The sequence below is a fragment of the Cyanistes caeruleus genome, chromosome 5, assembly GCF_971803275.1.
Source record: "Cyanistes caeruleus chromosome 5, bCyaCae1.hap1.1, whole genome shotgun sequence".
NCBI lineage: Eukaryota > Metazoa > Chordata > Aves > Passeriformes > Paridae > Cyanistes > Cyanistes caeruleus.
In genome coordinates, this window is record NC_141705.1 from 4,280,784 (window position 1) to 4,295,506 (window position 14,723).

At 39.6% G+C, this 14,723-nt stretch overlaps 1 protein-coding gene across 15 annotated transcripts in view; it reads left to right on the plus strand.

The window, feature by feature from the left end:
- The window catches only part of CTNNA2 (catenin alpha 2), a 460,565-nt gene that overhangs the window by 339,845 nt on the left and 105,997 nt on the right, over positions 1-14,723 (plus strand). For 14 of the 15 annotated variants that reach the window (XM_086891553.1, XM_086891554.1, XM_086891555.1 and 11 more), the window contains one exon: positions 4,901-4,981. In XM_086891553.1, the coding sequence (XP_086747679.1) occupies positions 4,901-4,981 (81 nt within the window). Of the gene's footprint in view, positions 1-2,325; positions 3,248-4,900; positions 4,982-14,723 lie in introns of those variants that run through there. The other variant, XM_086891564.1, reaches the window with a different exon arrangement.

Sequence of the window (14,723 nt, forward strand, 5' to 3'; positions counted from 1 at the left end):
TCTCCTGGAGGCTAAATTACCTGAAACAGTAGTGAGGGTGTCTTGGACATGCAACACTTGATATTTTAGGAGACTGAGCTCTCCCAGATATTTTGGCTTACATCTGAAGCAGCAGAGAAAAAAGAGGAATGTCTGAAAATGGTGGTTCCATCTTACATAGATTACTGATTGTTATTTATATTGTTACTGTTGAATTGAAACCCTAAGCTTCTAAATGAAAAACTGAAGGAAAATAGTGTTCTCTAACAGTCCTTTAGTTGTGATACCCATTGGGGTTTTGTCTGTGACATGATTTTGTAGGCCTGCAGTTGTCCCACTTGTGTATTTCTTGGCATTCCATCCCCTTCTTTTATAAGTTACCATTGTCAGCCTTGTTCATCTGGCATTTTTTTATAATGTGTTCAAGTATTGGCTTTGTTTCTCATACATCTCTAAGTGACCCTAACTTTTCAGTGCAAGGATTTTCATTACAATAACATCTGTCTTTATAATAATAAATTTGGTACTAGTAATTTCATTTGTTTCGCGTGCTGAAATTTGAGCTCTGTGATTTCCTCATTAGTGGTATCTGGAATTATTAAAAACCAGCAACACAGTTCCAGTCTGGATCATCTTCTTACAAGGTTGACCATATCTCATCTAAAATGCACCAAGTCTCTGGGCTGATTGGTCTGACTGTCCTTGTCTTGGTTCTGTGATATTCTCTAGGGTTAGAAAAATGTCCTGTTAAGTACCTCATGCTGATCAAAAGAGTTCTTTAATGAGCAAATTGTGGGATGTAAATGTCCTTAATAGTTGTGATACATGTTTTGGGAGTTTAATTTTTTACTCTAACAGTTTAAACTGTAAAAATGAAAAAAGGAAGGAGAGGAAAAGGTCTTTGTAAAAAGGAAAACCAGTGCTATATCTTAGCAGAGATCTTTCTAGCATTCAGCAGATGCTGAAATTTCTCACCATCAAGTGCTTTTTCTTCTTTTTTTTTATTTCATTTCCTAACCAAATGAAGTTGAAATTCCCTGTATAAATAAGTTCTAACCTTAATACCATGAAGTTTTACCTGTAAGGCTTTTCAGACTTTGCTTAATATAAATAAATAACTGTGTTCTGTCCTTATTGTTCAGGTAATACTGGTGACACTGGTTGAGACATTTTCTGCATTAATAGAACAGTCAGTACCTTGATTTCTTCCAATTTCCAGACATGGATATGTTCAGAAACTACACAATTTCTCATGTCAGGTGGCAAATCAGGTTAAAAACACTTGAATATTATTTTCAGGGATCTGGGTCTGATGTTGAGTGACCTGGGAGGGAACTGCAACCTTGGGGTAGAAATGCAGTTGGAAGATCCTCTCCTGGGCTGGGGGACTCTGCAGCCAGCACAGCCCCTGGTCAGAGCCTGTGGGAATTGGCTCATCATAAACTGAGAATAAATCAAATGGGCAGGGAAAAGCTCTGAGGGAATAAGAATGGAAGCAACCCAGACTGAGAAAATCGTTTGAAAATATCTCGAGTACAAGCAGTATGCAAATGCTGTTAATGGTCACAAGAAATCAGGGGCTTGATTAATATATTCTCCTGTTGCAAAGTTCTCCTCATTACACCATGAATAGATGTAATTCTGTCCATAGGAACTTGAATATGGAGATTTTGGCATTCAAGGAATTCTGTGCATTTCTCCTCCTTCTCCTTTTAACCCAATGCCAGCAGCAATTTTTACTTCCTTTTCATCCCAAAGTATCTTTCTTCCCTTTGCAGAGAAAGATTAACAGAGAAATGGCAAACAGCTCAATACCAAGCTTTTTAATTTTTTCAGGAAACTAATAAATTCCTTTCTATCCCTTCTAGGAATGAAGGCCAAAAATTTATCACTGAGCAACAATAAAATAAGAGTATTTAAGGACTTAAATAAATAAACTTTAATAAACTTATATTTTCAGCACAGAGCAGATGGTGTTTGACAGACCTGCCTGAAGCTGTGTAGCATCACATGCCATGCTAGTTTTTTTTCAATAATGTGATTTACTAAACAAATTTCTTTGAAATCATACAGTGAGGAAGGGGGTTTGTATACAGACTAAAAGGCAAGTAGCCACTTTATAAGTAACAGGTGAAGGACACTTAAAATTCCTGGATAAGTAAAAAAGGCGCAGAATGGGAGAGTTCAGCTGTGTCTGTGTGAGGTAATAAAATACTGGCATTGAGAGAGCTCAGTTGGATCTCCTGCTTTGGTTTAGTTATCCAGCACATCCCATTTAGCACCTCGAGCAGCATGGAGGCACAATTTGGGCAATTGCACACAGCAGTGTGGAACAGGCTTTGCTCTGTTTTGGAGGGACAAGGGACAGGCCAGATGGATATTGACAGTTTGTGTTGTGAGGCCTAAGGGTCACAGAAGGGTTCCCAGTTGTTCTGTGTTTCACAATAGGATGTACCTTAAGGGCCACTGTTTATATAAACACTGTTTGTTTAAAACTGACCTCCAAAAGTTGCTGGATGGATTTGAAGGGAGGCTTAGGAAGGCTGCTGGATTTAGGCTGCCACGGGCCTGCTCTCAGTGCGAGTTCCCACCTGTGAGACATACAAAACACTCAGATTACAAACCTAAATTACAAACTTTGAGGTCAATCTCAGAATTTCTACCTTTTTTTTTCCAATACCCGGGAGCTTTTTCCTCTAAATGGTGCAGTTTATCAAATGCTTAATTTAATTAGTGTCACTATATCCTGGAAGGATTCCCAAGTTCCTGCTCAAGGTCACCTTTCTGACTCCCTAGGTGGGTGCCAAGCATGAAATGTTTGACCTCACCATGTTGGAGGTGAATATATCTGCCCTACATGAGCTCACTGAAGAGGAATTGTGAACCACTTGTTTTATTTGAGAGCTGTAAAAGACCATTCCTATGTAGTCTTAAGTGTCTTGGTGTTTGCTCTTTCATTATTCACATAGTGTTAGTACTCAAAGGGATTTTGCCTGTTTAGCAAACTGTTCCCTGATTTTATTAAAAATAAGGAAAGAAAAAGTGCCAAGCAAAAAGTTATCTTTGTCCTAAAAAAAAAAGTCTTAACATATCTTCTGTGGTTATGGACCTTTCTAAGCCAGTCCATTAAAGCTTAAACAATGATAAGAAAGAGTTTAAAGAATATTAGATAAATTGAATTATTTGATTGGGAAAATAAATAAAGCATCCCAGAACGTGAATGTCACCAAGGAAACTCGGTTCAGCAACTGCACAGTGCACAGCTGGGGTAATTTTCTTTTTGTTCTAATTTTTCTCAGAATATAACTCTGTAGTCTTAAAAAACTAGAACCTGGCTGAGACTGGCTCATCTGCCGCTGCTGTACCATTCCAACAGTCAGGAGAGGCTTCCTGAACCAAACTTTTCTGCCTCAGCTTTATTGTGAAATTTCAGCTTGAAAAACAGGCTCGATTGTGTGCACATATGACAGCTGCTGTCTTGAACAAAATACCGGGGACTGAATTCAGGACATCTAAAACCAAAAGCCTGTGCTGACATTGCTGAGGCTAAAGAGATGTGGTTCTTCAGCAGGGACCAGAAGAACTCAGTCAAAGGATGAAGGCAAGAAAAGTGAGATAAAAATATCAGCGGGTGACACAGATGCCTCCTCTCGTGTGACAGCAAATGCTTTCTCTCTCTGTTTTCTGGTGTCAATTTGTGTGATTAACTCCAGAATTTGTAATGGATCCTTTTTAGAAAGCTAAGAGGTAAATTTATGTTTTGTATTAAATTCTGGTGGCACTTGATGTTGTTATGTTTGAATTAATAAAAAAAGGGGATGGGTTTTACAGATTTCTAAATGATCATGAAAGCTTTGGCCTCGTGTCATAATTAGAATTGCAGGCAATAACAGAGAGCAGGCATTCTCTGGAATGAATGCCTAAAGCAAAGACTGGAGCAGAGGCCTCTTGCCAATGTGGAGCTGATAACTGTGCTGTACATGTGAGAGGATATCATTGAAAGGGTGCCTTTAATCCCCATCCCACCCCAAAAGTGACTTCTCAATAGCTCCCAGAAACGTGTGCTATTAGGCTCAGCTGGAGAGAGAAAATCGCTCTTAATCATATGCAAGGAACAATTCTAAATAGAAGCATTTGAAAACAGCCTTGGGAAGGAAAGAGTACTGCCAGAAAGAATGGAAGATCATTTTGATTCTTGATGAAAAGCTTTCAAACAGAGTTCAATGTGCAAGAGTTGTGACAAATCTTTAGAGAAGTAGTTCTCTCTTAAGAGAAAGGTAATACAGCTAACAAAGTCCCTTAATGCTTTTTGTGCCATTGAACCTAAAAACCATATTTTCCCCCCATCGGTTATGAGCCACAAAAGGCTTTTTTCCCCCTTTTTAATCTTCATGAGGAGTTTTGCTTTGAGACTTCCTGCAGGAAAGTGTTTTAAGTGGAATTCTTCTTTATACTGAACCTAATGTCTGCCAATATGATTCCTGTTACAGGCGTAGGGACCATTTTCCTTCTGTCCTCAAGCTGTGTTGCTGCTTATTATCATGTTTAACATTCCCAGTGCTTGGCAGGATGGAGATTAGAAACTCTTAATATTCATTTTATAGTGAAAGGTCTTGCCAGATTTTTTTGAGTATTAGCTATAATATATGCACATAATTTATTGGTGGAAAAGTTCTGAACTCTCCGGTGAGTCACCTTAATCTTTGTTCTTATCACTTTAGGATTGTTTTAAAATAATCTTCTGTGCCTCCTGCACATAAACATGTTAAAAACATTACTTTGGAAATAACAACTTGATGGTAGCAAACAAAAAAGCTGCAAAAATTTCCTTTGATGAATCCTTACTGTTTGTTTTTTTTAAAAAAAGTTTATATTACCTGGAGGATTTTTCTCTAACTCTGAGATTTTGGGTTTTTAACAGACTGGAAGGAAGGAGAAGGGAGACCCACTCAACATTGCCATTGACAAGATGACCAAGAAAACACGAGACCTCCGGAGACAGGTGAGCTGTGCTTTTGATAATGCTTGATTTTCCAAGGAAATCATTGATTTCCAACTTCAGACTGGTTTCACCACATGTGGAGGTAGAAAGAATTGGTGTCCTCATTTAGATAAGGCCCTACATTGTACATGACCTTAAGCAATGTAGCAGCATTTCCTGACTCCAAGAAAAAAAGGGAGAAAGAAATGCATTCCAAGTGTAACCCTCCATGGTCTTTCCATGTGGGAGGAGAGGCAGATTGTCCAGACCTTCCCTGCCTTGGCAGCCCAAAAACCCCAGTCATAAAAACACTGGCATATGTGCTTATTTGTGCTTTATTTGAATACTCTCGCTGGAGTAACAGGAAAGAGGAGCAGAATAGGAAAAAGAAAAATTAGAAGAGTAGAATATGCTCAAAGGGAACTTCCAAGGTACTGCATTAAATAAAGATCCTGTGAAGATACTGAAAGTCATAGTAAATAACAATTTTTCCAGCGAGGTGGATGCTCCATCCCTGTAAACACTCAAGGCCAGGTTGGATGGGTCTGAGCAAACTGATCTCATTGAGGATGGCCCTGCCTGTGGCACAAGGAAGTGAACCAGACAACCTCTAAAGGCCTCTTCTAAACCAAACTATCCTAGGTTTTTATAAATAGCTGCAAAATCTAGTTTAAACCATAAATTTTGGCTTTCTTCTATTACATTTATCATTGTGTTTTGTGATAAGAAAGGTTAATTTGAAAAGCTTGAGATGGAAAAGAAGTGAAAGGAGATTGGCAGCCAAAAGGGAGAAGTCTTTAGGTTTCTCTTTACACCTTCAAGTTAAGGCAGGACAGATTGCCTCTTTTGATCTCTTTTTTCTCCCTTTGAGATGATCCCAATTCTGCATTTTCTGTAAAAAATTAATAATTATAATAGTAGTAGTAATAGTAGTAGTAGTAGTAGTAGTGTGAATGAAAATTCTACCTGGCCTCTGTGAAAATGATCACAAATCCAGAAATCTGTCTAACCAAGTAAAGATTTAAATGTATCTTCAGGTGCCCATTTGCAGCACAATAGTTTCGGACAGAGTGGCCTCTGTAGGCATTTTGAAATCAGTGCTCTGCACTGCTAAAACTCAGCTCATTCCAGCTCTTCCTTCTTAACCTTTAGCAGACATGTTTGAAGATCATATTCTCAGAGCTTGTTTTGCCAGATAACAAACCCATTGCAGTGGATGTACAGACAATATGAATCACTGAGTCTCCTATATAAAACCTGGCATCACATCTGCTGCTCAGCTAATGACAGAAGAAAGAGCTCTGCTGTTCTGACCTCCAAATTTGTGGGATCCTCGGCTCTGCAGTGGAGCTGGGACCATGTGTTGCCTCCCACCTCTGTTCTCACTGCTTCAAGGAAGTAGCAGACTAACACATGAGTGAATTCTGTGTGAGGCTCTCAGCAGTTGCCTGAATTACTCATCCCTAAAGCCAAATTTACTCTGAAACGTGATATAAAAATGGCACCTTTCTTAATAAGCTGTGTGCTTCTCATGTGTATTCACCCCCATGGAATGTTCAGCCTCAGAGAGCTTGGAACTCTGGATGTGGGTAAAGTGAAGCACAGATATTGTATTTTCCTGCTTGGAGATTAAGCTTTTAATGCAGTTTCTGATACTTAAGGAAGTTAGTCACGTAGGTATTATGTTTATTAAATTGTGGCAGTTGCTAGTAAACCAATCAAGATTAAATCATAATTGTGTTTGGGTTTCACAAACAGAGGAAGATGGAGTCTGCTTTCAACAATGTGCATTCTGACTGTAAACCATGATTCTTAAGAATCATAATCAATGCTGTGCTTCATCACATGAATATAATCAGCAGTGGGGCTGTGTGTGTCTGCCCAGACCTGCCTGTGCACTCCCTGCTGGATTCCAGAACTGAGGGTGTCACTGAGGGCTTGGTTTAATGGCTGGGGAGAGAGGCCTGAAGATTCAGAGGAAATGATCTGCAGTGGAGATTTCAGAGTCCTGCTATTTCAGTCTTTCTGTTCTGGACAAAATCACTGGAGACAAAACCAACTCTGAATATGCCTTTTGTTTTTCAGGAATCCCTTTTAAAGCTTGCTTTTCAGACTTTGGAAGTTTAATGTCAACACCATAAAGCTAGATAACCTCTAACATATGTTTTGGTGATGAAAAATATAGAAGATAGATAGATAGATAGATAGATAGATAGATAGATAGATAGATAGATAGATAGATAGATAGATAGATTGATTATGGTTTGTTTTGGGTTTTTTTCCTATTTGGTAGTCAAGCTCCCTTGCAAGTCTTCAGTAATCACCCATCTAAGACTGATTTTTCATTTTCTCCCCGGGTCACTTAACTCCTTATTTCTGAGATTTGATTTCATTGTCTGTGTAACATGCAGAGATAGGAAATGACTGTGGATGGAACATGTGGTGCTAAAATTCCACCTCACAATTCACAGTCACTTCAATATTTCTTATTCTGATGGAATTACATCTTTAAAACTCATCATTTGAATGCTCCTGGGAATTGGGAAATGATTATGGAGATCTAATTATACATCTTACTATGAACTGCCAGTAAGAACATCAGCTTAAGTCAGGCTGAGCAAGTTCTTGGAAGCAGACACACCTCACCAGCCCATGGCTTACTGCTGCCATTCCTTACTGGATTTTCATGGAATCACAGGGTGGTTTGGGTTGGAAAGGACCCTGACACCCATCTCTATCCAACACCCTGCCATGGGCAGGGACACCTTCCCCTGCCCCAGGTTGCTCCAAGCTCCATCCAGCCTGGCCTTGGACACTTCCAGGGATCCAGGGGCAGCCACAGCTTCTCTGGGCACCCCGTGCCAGGGCCTGCCCACCCTCACAGGGAACAATTTCTTCCTAAAATCTAATGCAGGCTCCTCAGTCCAATTTAAACAAGGAGCTACTGGAGAAGGTCCAGCAGAGACCACAAAGACAGTGAAGGGTTTGGAGCATCCCCCTTATCAGGAGATACTGTAGAAGTTGGGCTTGTTTAGTCTGGAAAAGAGAATAGGAGGGATCTCATCAATCCATATAAATATCTCCAAGGAGGGGGGTCACAGAATTGTGCCAGATTCTTTCTGTGGTGTGCAGGGACAGGACAAGGATGAACTCAAACAGAAGAAGTTTCACCTCAACATGAGGAAGAACTTCTTAATGTTGAGGGTGGCAGAGCACTGGAACAGCTGCCCATGGAGTCTCCCTCTCTGGAGACATTCCAAACCCACCTGGGCATGTTCCTGTGTCACCTGCTCCAGGTGACACTGCCTTGACAAGGGGTTGGGCTGGATGATCTCCAGATGTCCTTCCAACCCTAAATATTCTGTGATTCTGTAACCCTACCCTCTGCCAATGTAAAGCCATTCCTGCTGTCCAGTCACTCCATGCCCTTTCCAAAAGTCCCTCTCCAACTCTCTTGTAGCCCCTTTAGGCACTGGAAGTTGCTGGAAGAACTGGAAGCCTTCTTTTCTCCAGGCTGAATCAGCCTTTCATTTTGAACAAGCTGGAGAGAACACTGAATCTGATAAAAAGTTCTGCCAATTGGCAAGATTTGGGATCTCTTTTTCCCATTGGTATGCAAGCCTGTAGGTAGAAAAAAAAAACCCCAAAACGACAAAACCTAGAAGTTGAACAAAAGCATCTTTCCCTGCGTGGTACAGCAAGCCAAGCCAGCACACAATTCTTGTGTGAGCTTGTTTTTCCTCCCTAGGAAGAAAGAGAATCCCCAACCCTAGAGTTCAAATGCTCCAGCAGCTGGCATTTTGAGGATTGCAGCTCTGGGGAGACCCTGAAAGAGAGAGAAGCAGACAGGACACACCAGAGGTTTGCTCACAGCACCTGGAGGTGCAGAATGGTTGGAGTTGCTGCTGTCCCTCCTGCCAGGGCCCTGCTGCCATCCCCCACCTCCTGTTCCTTCTGCACCAGCCACTCGAGGTGGAATAACCAAAACCATTTCTTTTGCCTTAAATACCAGCTATCTGTGCTGCCATTACAGCAGCCTGCCTGCATTATTTCATGCTTGCCCATTCAAGGCTTCCTATGCCTCCAAGTGGAAGGAATTGGACAGAAATAAGATCATTTTTTCACCACCAATTCTCAGTTTATACTGGAAATTATGCTCTCATACAGCTGTTAAGGAGAATTTGTCCCACTCCTACAGACTGAGATTTATGTTATTACTAAAGCTGCTTAGAAATGCTGCATGAAATAAATACTCCACAGAAAATTATAATTTTCTTAAGAACTGGAAAACTTCCAGAAAGCATCCAGAAATTTAATTTTGAAAATTTTAAAAAAATAATAATTATAAAAAAAGAAACCTGAGAGTGTTGAAAAGTCTAGTTTGGATTTTTTCCAGTAGATTCCAGTTTTCATTTTGAAAGTTAATAATTTGTTTTTTAGCCTAGCATTGCAAATACAAATATTTACATATAAATATGTATTAAAAATTAAACCCTCATTTATACCACAGCCAAGGAGATTTTCCTTTGTTTCAAAGCATTTTTCTAGGTTTTAAATTTTCATGTTTCATCTGAAAGTAGAATAAAGCAAAAATTAAAAAATACTGTATTTTTCCTAATGTTGGACTTCTGCTTCTCGAAGTTTTAGGCAACAAAACATCATTAAAACATATATATTAATAGGAACTGTGGAGTAGAAAGCCCTGAAATAACTGAATTACCAGTTGCATTTTGATAAATACTTCTGAACATTTAGACTGATGTCCTGGGCTTTCACTTTAATGGAATGGATGCCTGATATAAATTATTATTATTGTTAGATATCTAAGTTTGGGTGTGCAGTATCAAAATGCATTTTTTTGCCACCTGATTATAGTTTTGTGGCCTTTGTATGGTGTTGGATAAAATCCAGCTCAATGTTTTGGACAGGTACCACAAAAAAGCAAAATAACATCAACATCCTCTTAGTAGCTACATACAGGTAGTAACTAAGATGGTGATTTTGAATATGGAAAAAAGAATTCCTCACACCACTGTCTGAGGCAAAACATTCCACTTTAGCACTTCTTTTTATCAAAAATGTCCTCAGATTGTCTTTTCCAGGGAGCATCCTACAAACCCCTGAGGAATCCTTATTTTGTAAACACAGAACTGAAAACCAGAATTGTGAACACCTGAATTAATGAAATTTTGCTTTCTGTAGCATTGTACTGTCTGCTTAGGGCTTTCTACAGCAATAATCTGAGGTCCTTGATTCTCATGTTTCCTCCCATTTTCTCGCCCCCATCATTTTCCCTGCTCATTCCTGATTATCTGAGCTCGTTTGTTACTCCAGGAGAAATGCAGAGTGCAGTGGGCTGGTTCCTGTGTGGGTGCTCTGGCCACACAGCCTCTGACTTCACATCACAAATTTCTCTCCTTAGGACACTGATTTGCGTCACTCTTCTCCCACCCAGACAATTTTCCATCAAACTCCATCTATTCACCACCCTTAAGACCTTTTCTCTCTGTCAGATGGTTTTAAAATAGGTCAACTGATTAATATGTGCTTGAAAAGAAAAAAGGGGCAGATTTACTGTGATCATTCCCTCAGAAAACCAGTCCAGAAGGTAAATCCCAGAGTATGGTTCTGTTCTCTGCTATGTGCAGCTGCAGTAACATTGATATTGTATAACCATTGCAGGTTACTATTCTTAAATAAACCCTTTCTGTGATTTCCACAGAACTTGTTTTCCTGTATGATTTCCCACAAACAGCTTTTGGGTGTATCTGGGCTTTGTCCTTGTTGCTGGTGATTTAATCAGAGCTCCTTTTTAGCCTGAAAGCCATAAATAGGTTTTCCCAAGATTTCTGCATTGGTTTGGATGGGTTTTCCCTCTTTCTGATGTGTTAGGATATTGATTGCTTCTTTTCAGTGTCTGCTTTTCCCAACAGGCACTCTCAGTGTCCCAGGAATGGGGACACACTCTGGGGTACTCAGGATCAGCTTTGGCCATTTAGGCATGAGCTAACATCAATAGTGACTGTGCTGTGGTGTCTTTCTACCAGACACACACTCTGCAGAAGCCAAATTAAAAATAATAAAAAAAACCTGGGTCATATTTGCCCTTTTTATACCTCTAATCAATTCTTTATGTATAATGCAGTAAGTACATCCTTTCACATGACCCTTATGTATATTTGATCAGTCATTTACATTCCCCTGTGCTGAGATGGGCTCTTGCTAATTCCTTTGTAAGACACTTGGTGGACTCTGGGCATCATTTTCATCAGCCTGCTACAGCCCTATTCTTTAATATCCCTCCCTTCAATCTACAATTATCACATTATCTTTTAGTCATATCTTTTAGAATATCCTGAGTTAGAAGGCACCCACAATGATCATTAAATCCTTGATAGTACTGTTTCAGTGCCTGTATTAGGCTGCAATTCAAGCTTGCAAAAGCTTGAAGTTTGATTAGAAAAATACCTTCTGTAATTTATTTGTGCAAATTTGGTAAAACAAAGACCTTGGGGACAGCATCTTGACTCTACTCAGGTTTTTTTCAGCTTCACAGGTCTCTGAAAGGACTTGCAATTTGCTGTCCTTTGTTTAATATGGGTTGCACCAGTTTGAGCTAGATCTCAGGCTTCAGCATGTTCTTAGGTTTATCATCTCTCTGTGTTCCAGCCCTTGAGCAGCAGCGTGTCTCCCTTTGCTCTTTATGTCGCTCACTTCCACGTAGATTAAGTTGTATTGCTGTTTATGAATGCTATTTAGGGGAAAAAAAATAATATAAAAAAAAGTTTAGCACTTTGAAGCCTGCCAAAAATTGCTGTAGACTCTAGAAGGACTCTCAGAATAAAAAAGCATGAATATTAACTCCTGGAATTAGACTGATGGGACGCCTAAAACTGAAATAATGTGTTCTGTTGGAACAGATTTTATCTCAGCTAACCCATACAATGTCAATTATATTATGGATAGACATTTATATAATGTTTTCAGTCTGTGGCCTCAAATCTCTCTACTCAAGGATATGCATAGGTTGCTTCTGTACAGAATGTAAATGCTTTGAGGGAAACACAGGGCTTCCTCCAAAAGAGGAAATCTTCTCATCATCTTCTTGCAGCAAAGCTTCTGTCTCACACCCAGACCAGATGACTTGCAAATGCTGTAGGGAGGTCCAGCAGCACCTAGAAATTCAACCTTGGTGCTCTAAATCATAATTGACTTAGTTTTTTAGTTTATCCTCTCTTTGCTATGCTCTGTGAGGACAAGCAAGGCTTACTGTCCAGTTTTAGAAGAATAATCTGAAGCTCAGGAAATAAAGTTGCTTCTGAAGGTGAAGCTGCCTCACTTGAGGTATTCTGTGTTCTACCAGCATTAGGAGGTAACATGCAGCATCTGAATATTAAGATATAAGCCCAAGGGAAGCATAAGGACTCAAAAAGCAAAACAAAATCTTCAGTGGAAAACACTGAACCCAATTCTAATCAAACTTAATATACATTAAATAACAAACTCCTTTCAGCTTCCCAAAGACAATGAAGAGAAATTGAAAATGAAAATAAATAAAAAACTCATACTGAGGGGACAGGGGGAAGAGGAAAGAGAGAACTCTGAAAATTCACACCAGCTGATGTCAGTTATAGAAATCAGCTGGTGATACAAAGAAGTAGTTTTCATTCAGCCTCCCTTACTGGACAGTTCATTTCTGAAGGGTGACTTGGGGTTTCATGGATGTGTTTTTTATAAGCCCTTATAAAAAGGAGGGACACAGGGGGTCATGAACAATCTGCTTTCTAATTTAGGCACCCTAAAGACAGATTTGTGTGAGGAGTCCTTTGACTTTCCAGCTACCCACTAGAGCCAGTTGATGGTGCAGCATTCAGGACATTTCTGGGGGGCTGGGGAAGTGTGTTCTCCTTATCTGATGTGCCCTTTGTTGTAAAAAAGAGGGCATGGGTAAGGTTATAAATCCTGAAGGGGGATTTTTTTAATATTCAAGATCTGTATAATTTAAATAGGGGAAGAAAAGAGAGAATAAAAGGGTCACAGACCTTCCTGAGCTCACATGAGGCTGTGAGAGTCTGTAAGAGCTGATGCAGTGTTCTGAAGATGCAAAACTTCACACAAATGTGAAGTAGTAGCAGAACATCCAAGGAGGTTGGAACTTCTGAAATTCTGAATTTAGTATTGCAGGAATGTTTATTAAGATCTATTTTGCAAAGGCAGAGTTGAAGCAAGGTCACACTTAAACAGATGATCCACAGGAGTCTGTGCTGTATTACCAAAAAGGAGTTTTTGGCTGTTTCCAAGGGGAAGTGCAGTGTTATTGCTGAGATTGCCCCATTCTGTTGCATGAAAATACATCTTGACAAAACGCTGGCATTTTTTAAAGGGAGCCAGCCACAAATTAATCTAAACCTCTTTCAACCTAAGGCCACCTGTGGCATCAGCTCTTGCTTCTGAGAAACTCAGCACCTTTTCCTTGTTGCTTAATAGGTTTGATTTTCACCTGCAGTGACACCAAAAGCAGTTTATCAAATGCTAATACAGATTTATTTCTGTGCCAGGGCTACATGTTTATGCCTTGTATTCATTTAATATGGGTGCACTGCATTGTGTGTGGTTCTTTTTCTAGATTTGTAGCTGTTTTGTAGGTTTTGCAGCCTGCACAAAGGTGTTAGGCTGGAGTCTGGTGCGATACTGGCTTAGAAGGCAGAGATAGCGATGCTCCTGTTGGAGTCTGGGGCACAGAGTGTGTGCCATTGTCTCTGATACCTGGCTCTGACATCCAAGAAAACACTGAAATTTCATATAATACCATAGAAACAACTATTAAAGTTAAATAGAAGTGCTAAAACGGCGAGTGTGTAAATTAGAGAGTTTTCTTAAGTCACTAAGTGAAAAAATTAAAGTTTAGAGTTTAACCTAGTTTAAAGAACAGAAGACAAGATGGAAGATTTAGGATATTGTCCCTTGACTTTATTCTTTCTTCATCTTCTTCTTCAAGAGGTTTTTGGGTAGTTGTAAGTGATTGGATAGAGAATGCTACAATGCAGCACACAGGTGTTGGGTCACTGGGTCACTAAGAAAAATAATTTACGTGTCTATTGTTAATTAGGTGAAAATAAGTATAAAGATAAAAGTGCTGCATATTTCGAAGCCATTTTATGCCATTTGAGTCAATTTGAGGCAGGAGACTGTGGATTGAACTTGAGCAGAAAGTCTGAGGAAGACCTGCCAAGTCTTTTGATAATATATTAATAAACACGAGAAACAAGAACCTAACGAGCCTTTAAAGTATCCTTCCTGACACAGAACTAAAGTAAACAAAACTCTCTGTGAGGGATTATCCCAGAAAAACTCAGCCCTAAAAGGACTGAGATCGAGCAACATGCTCCACTTGATGGAGTCCTCTGCTCTTCCAGCCTCACTGAATTTATGGGAGTAGGGACACTGAACATCACCAACGTGGTCTGAAAGAGCTGTGAGCCCCTGGCATGCTGATCAGTTTTTCCACTTTCTGTCTGCTCCTATTTGGTAGAATAACTGGTGTATTTACCTCAGGAAAGGACTTCGAGTAAAACCTTCAAAAATCTGATCTAAAGAATTAGAGAAAATGCACTGTTATTTGAATTACAATCAATAAGGATTTTGATTTTAAATTCTTTGAACAAACATCTTTGTCTCCCTCAAAGTGCACTTCTAGGTGTTTATCACTGTGACATTGAGGTTTTTATAGTGCTCTGAAGTGCTCCAGAGGAAATGGTGAGTG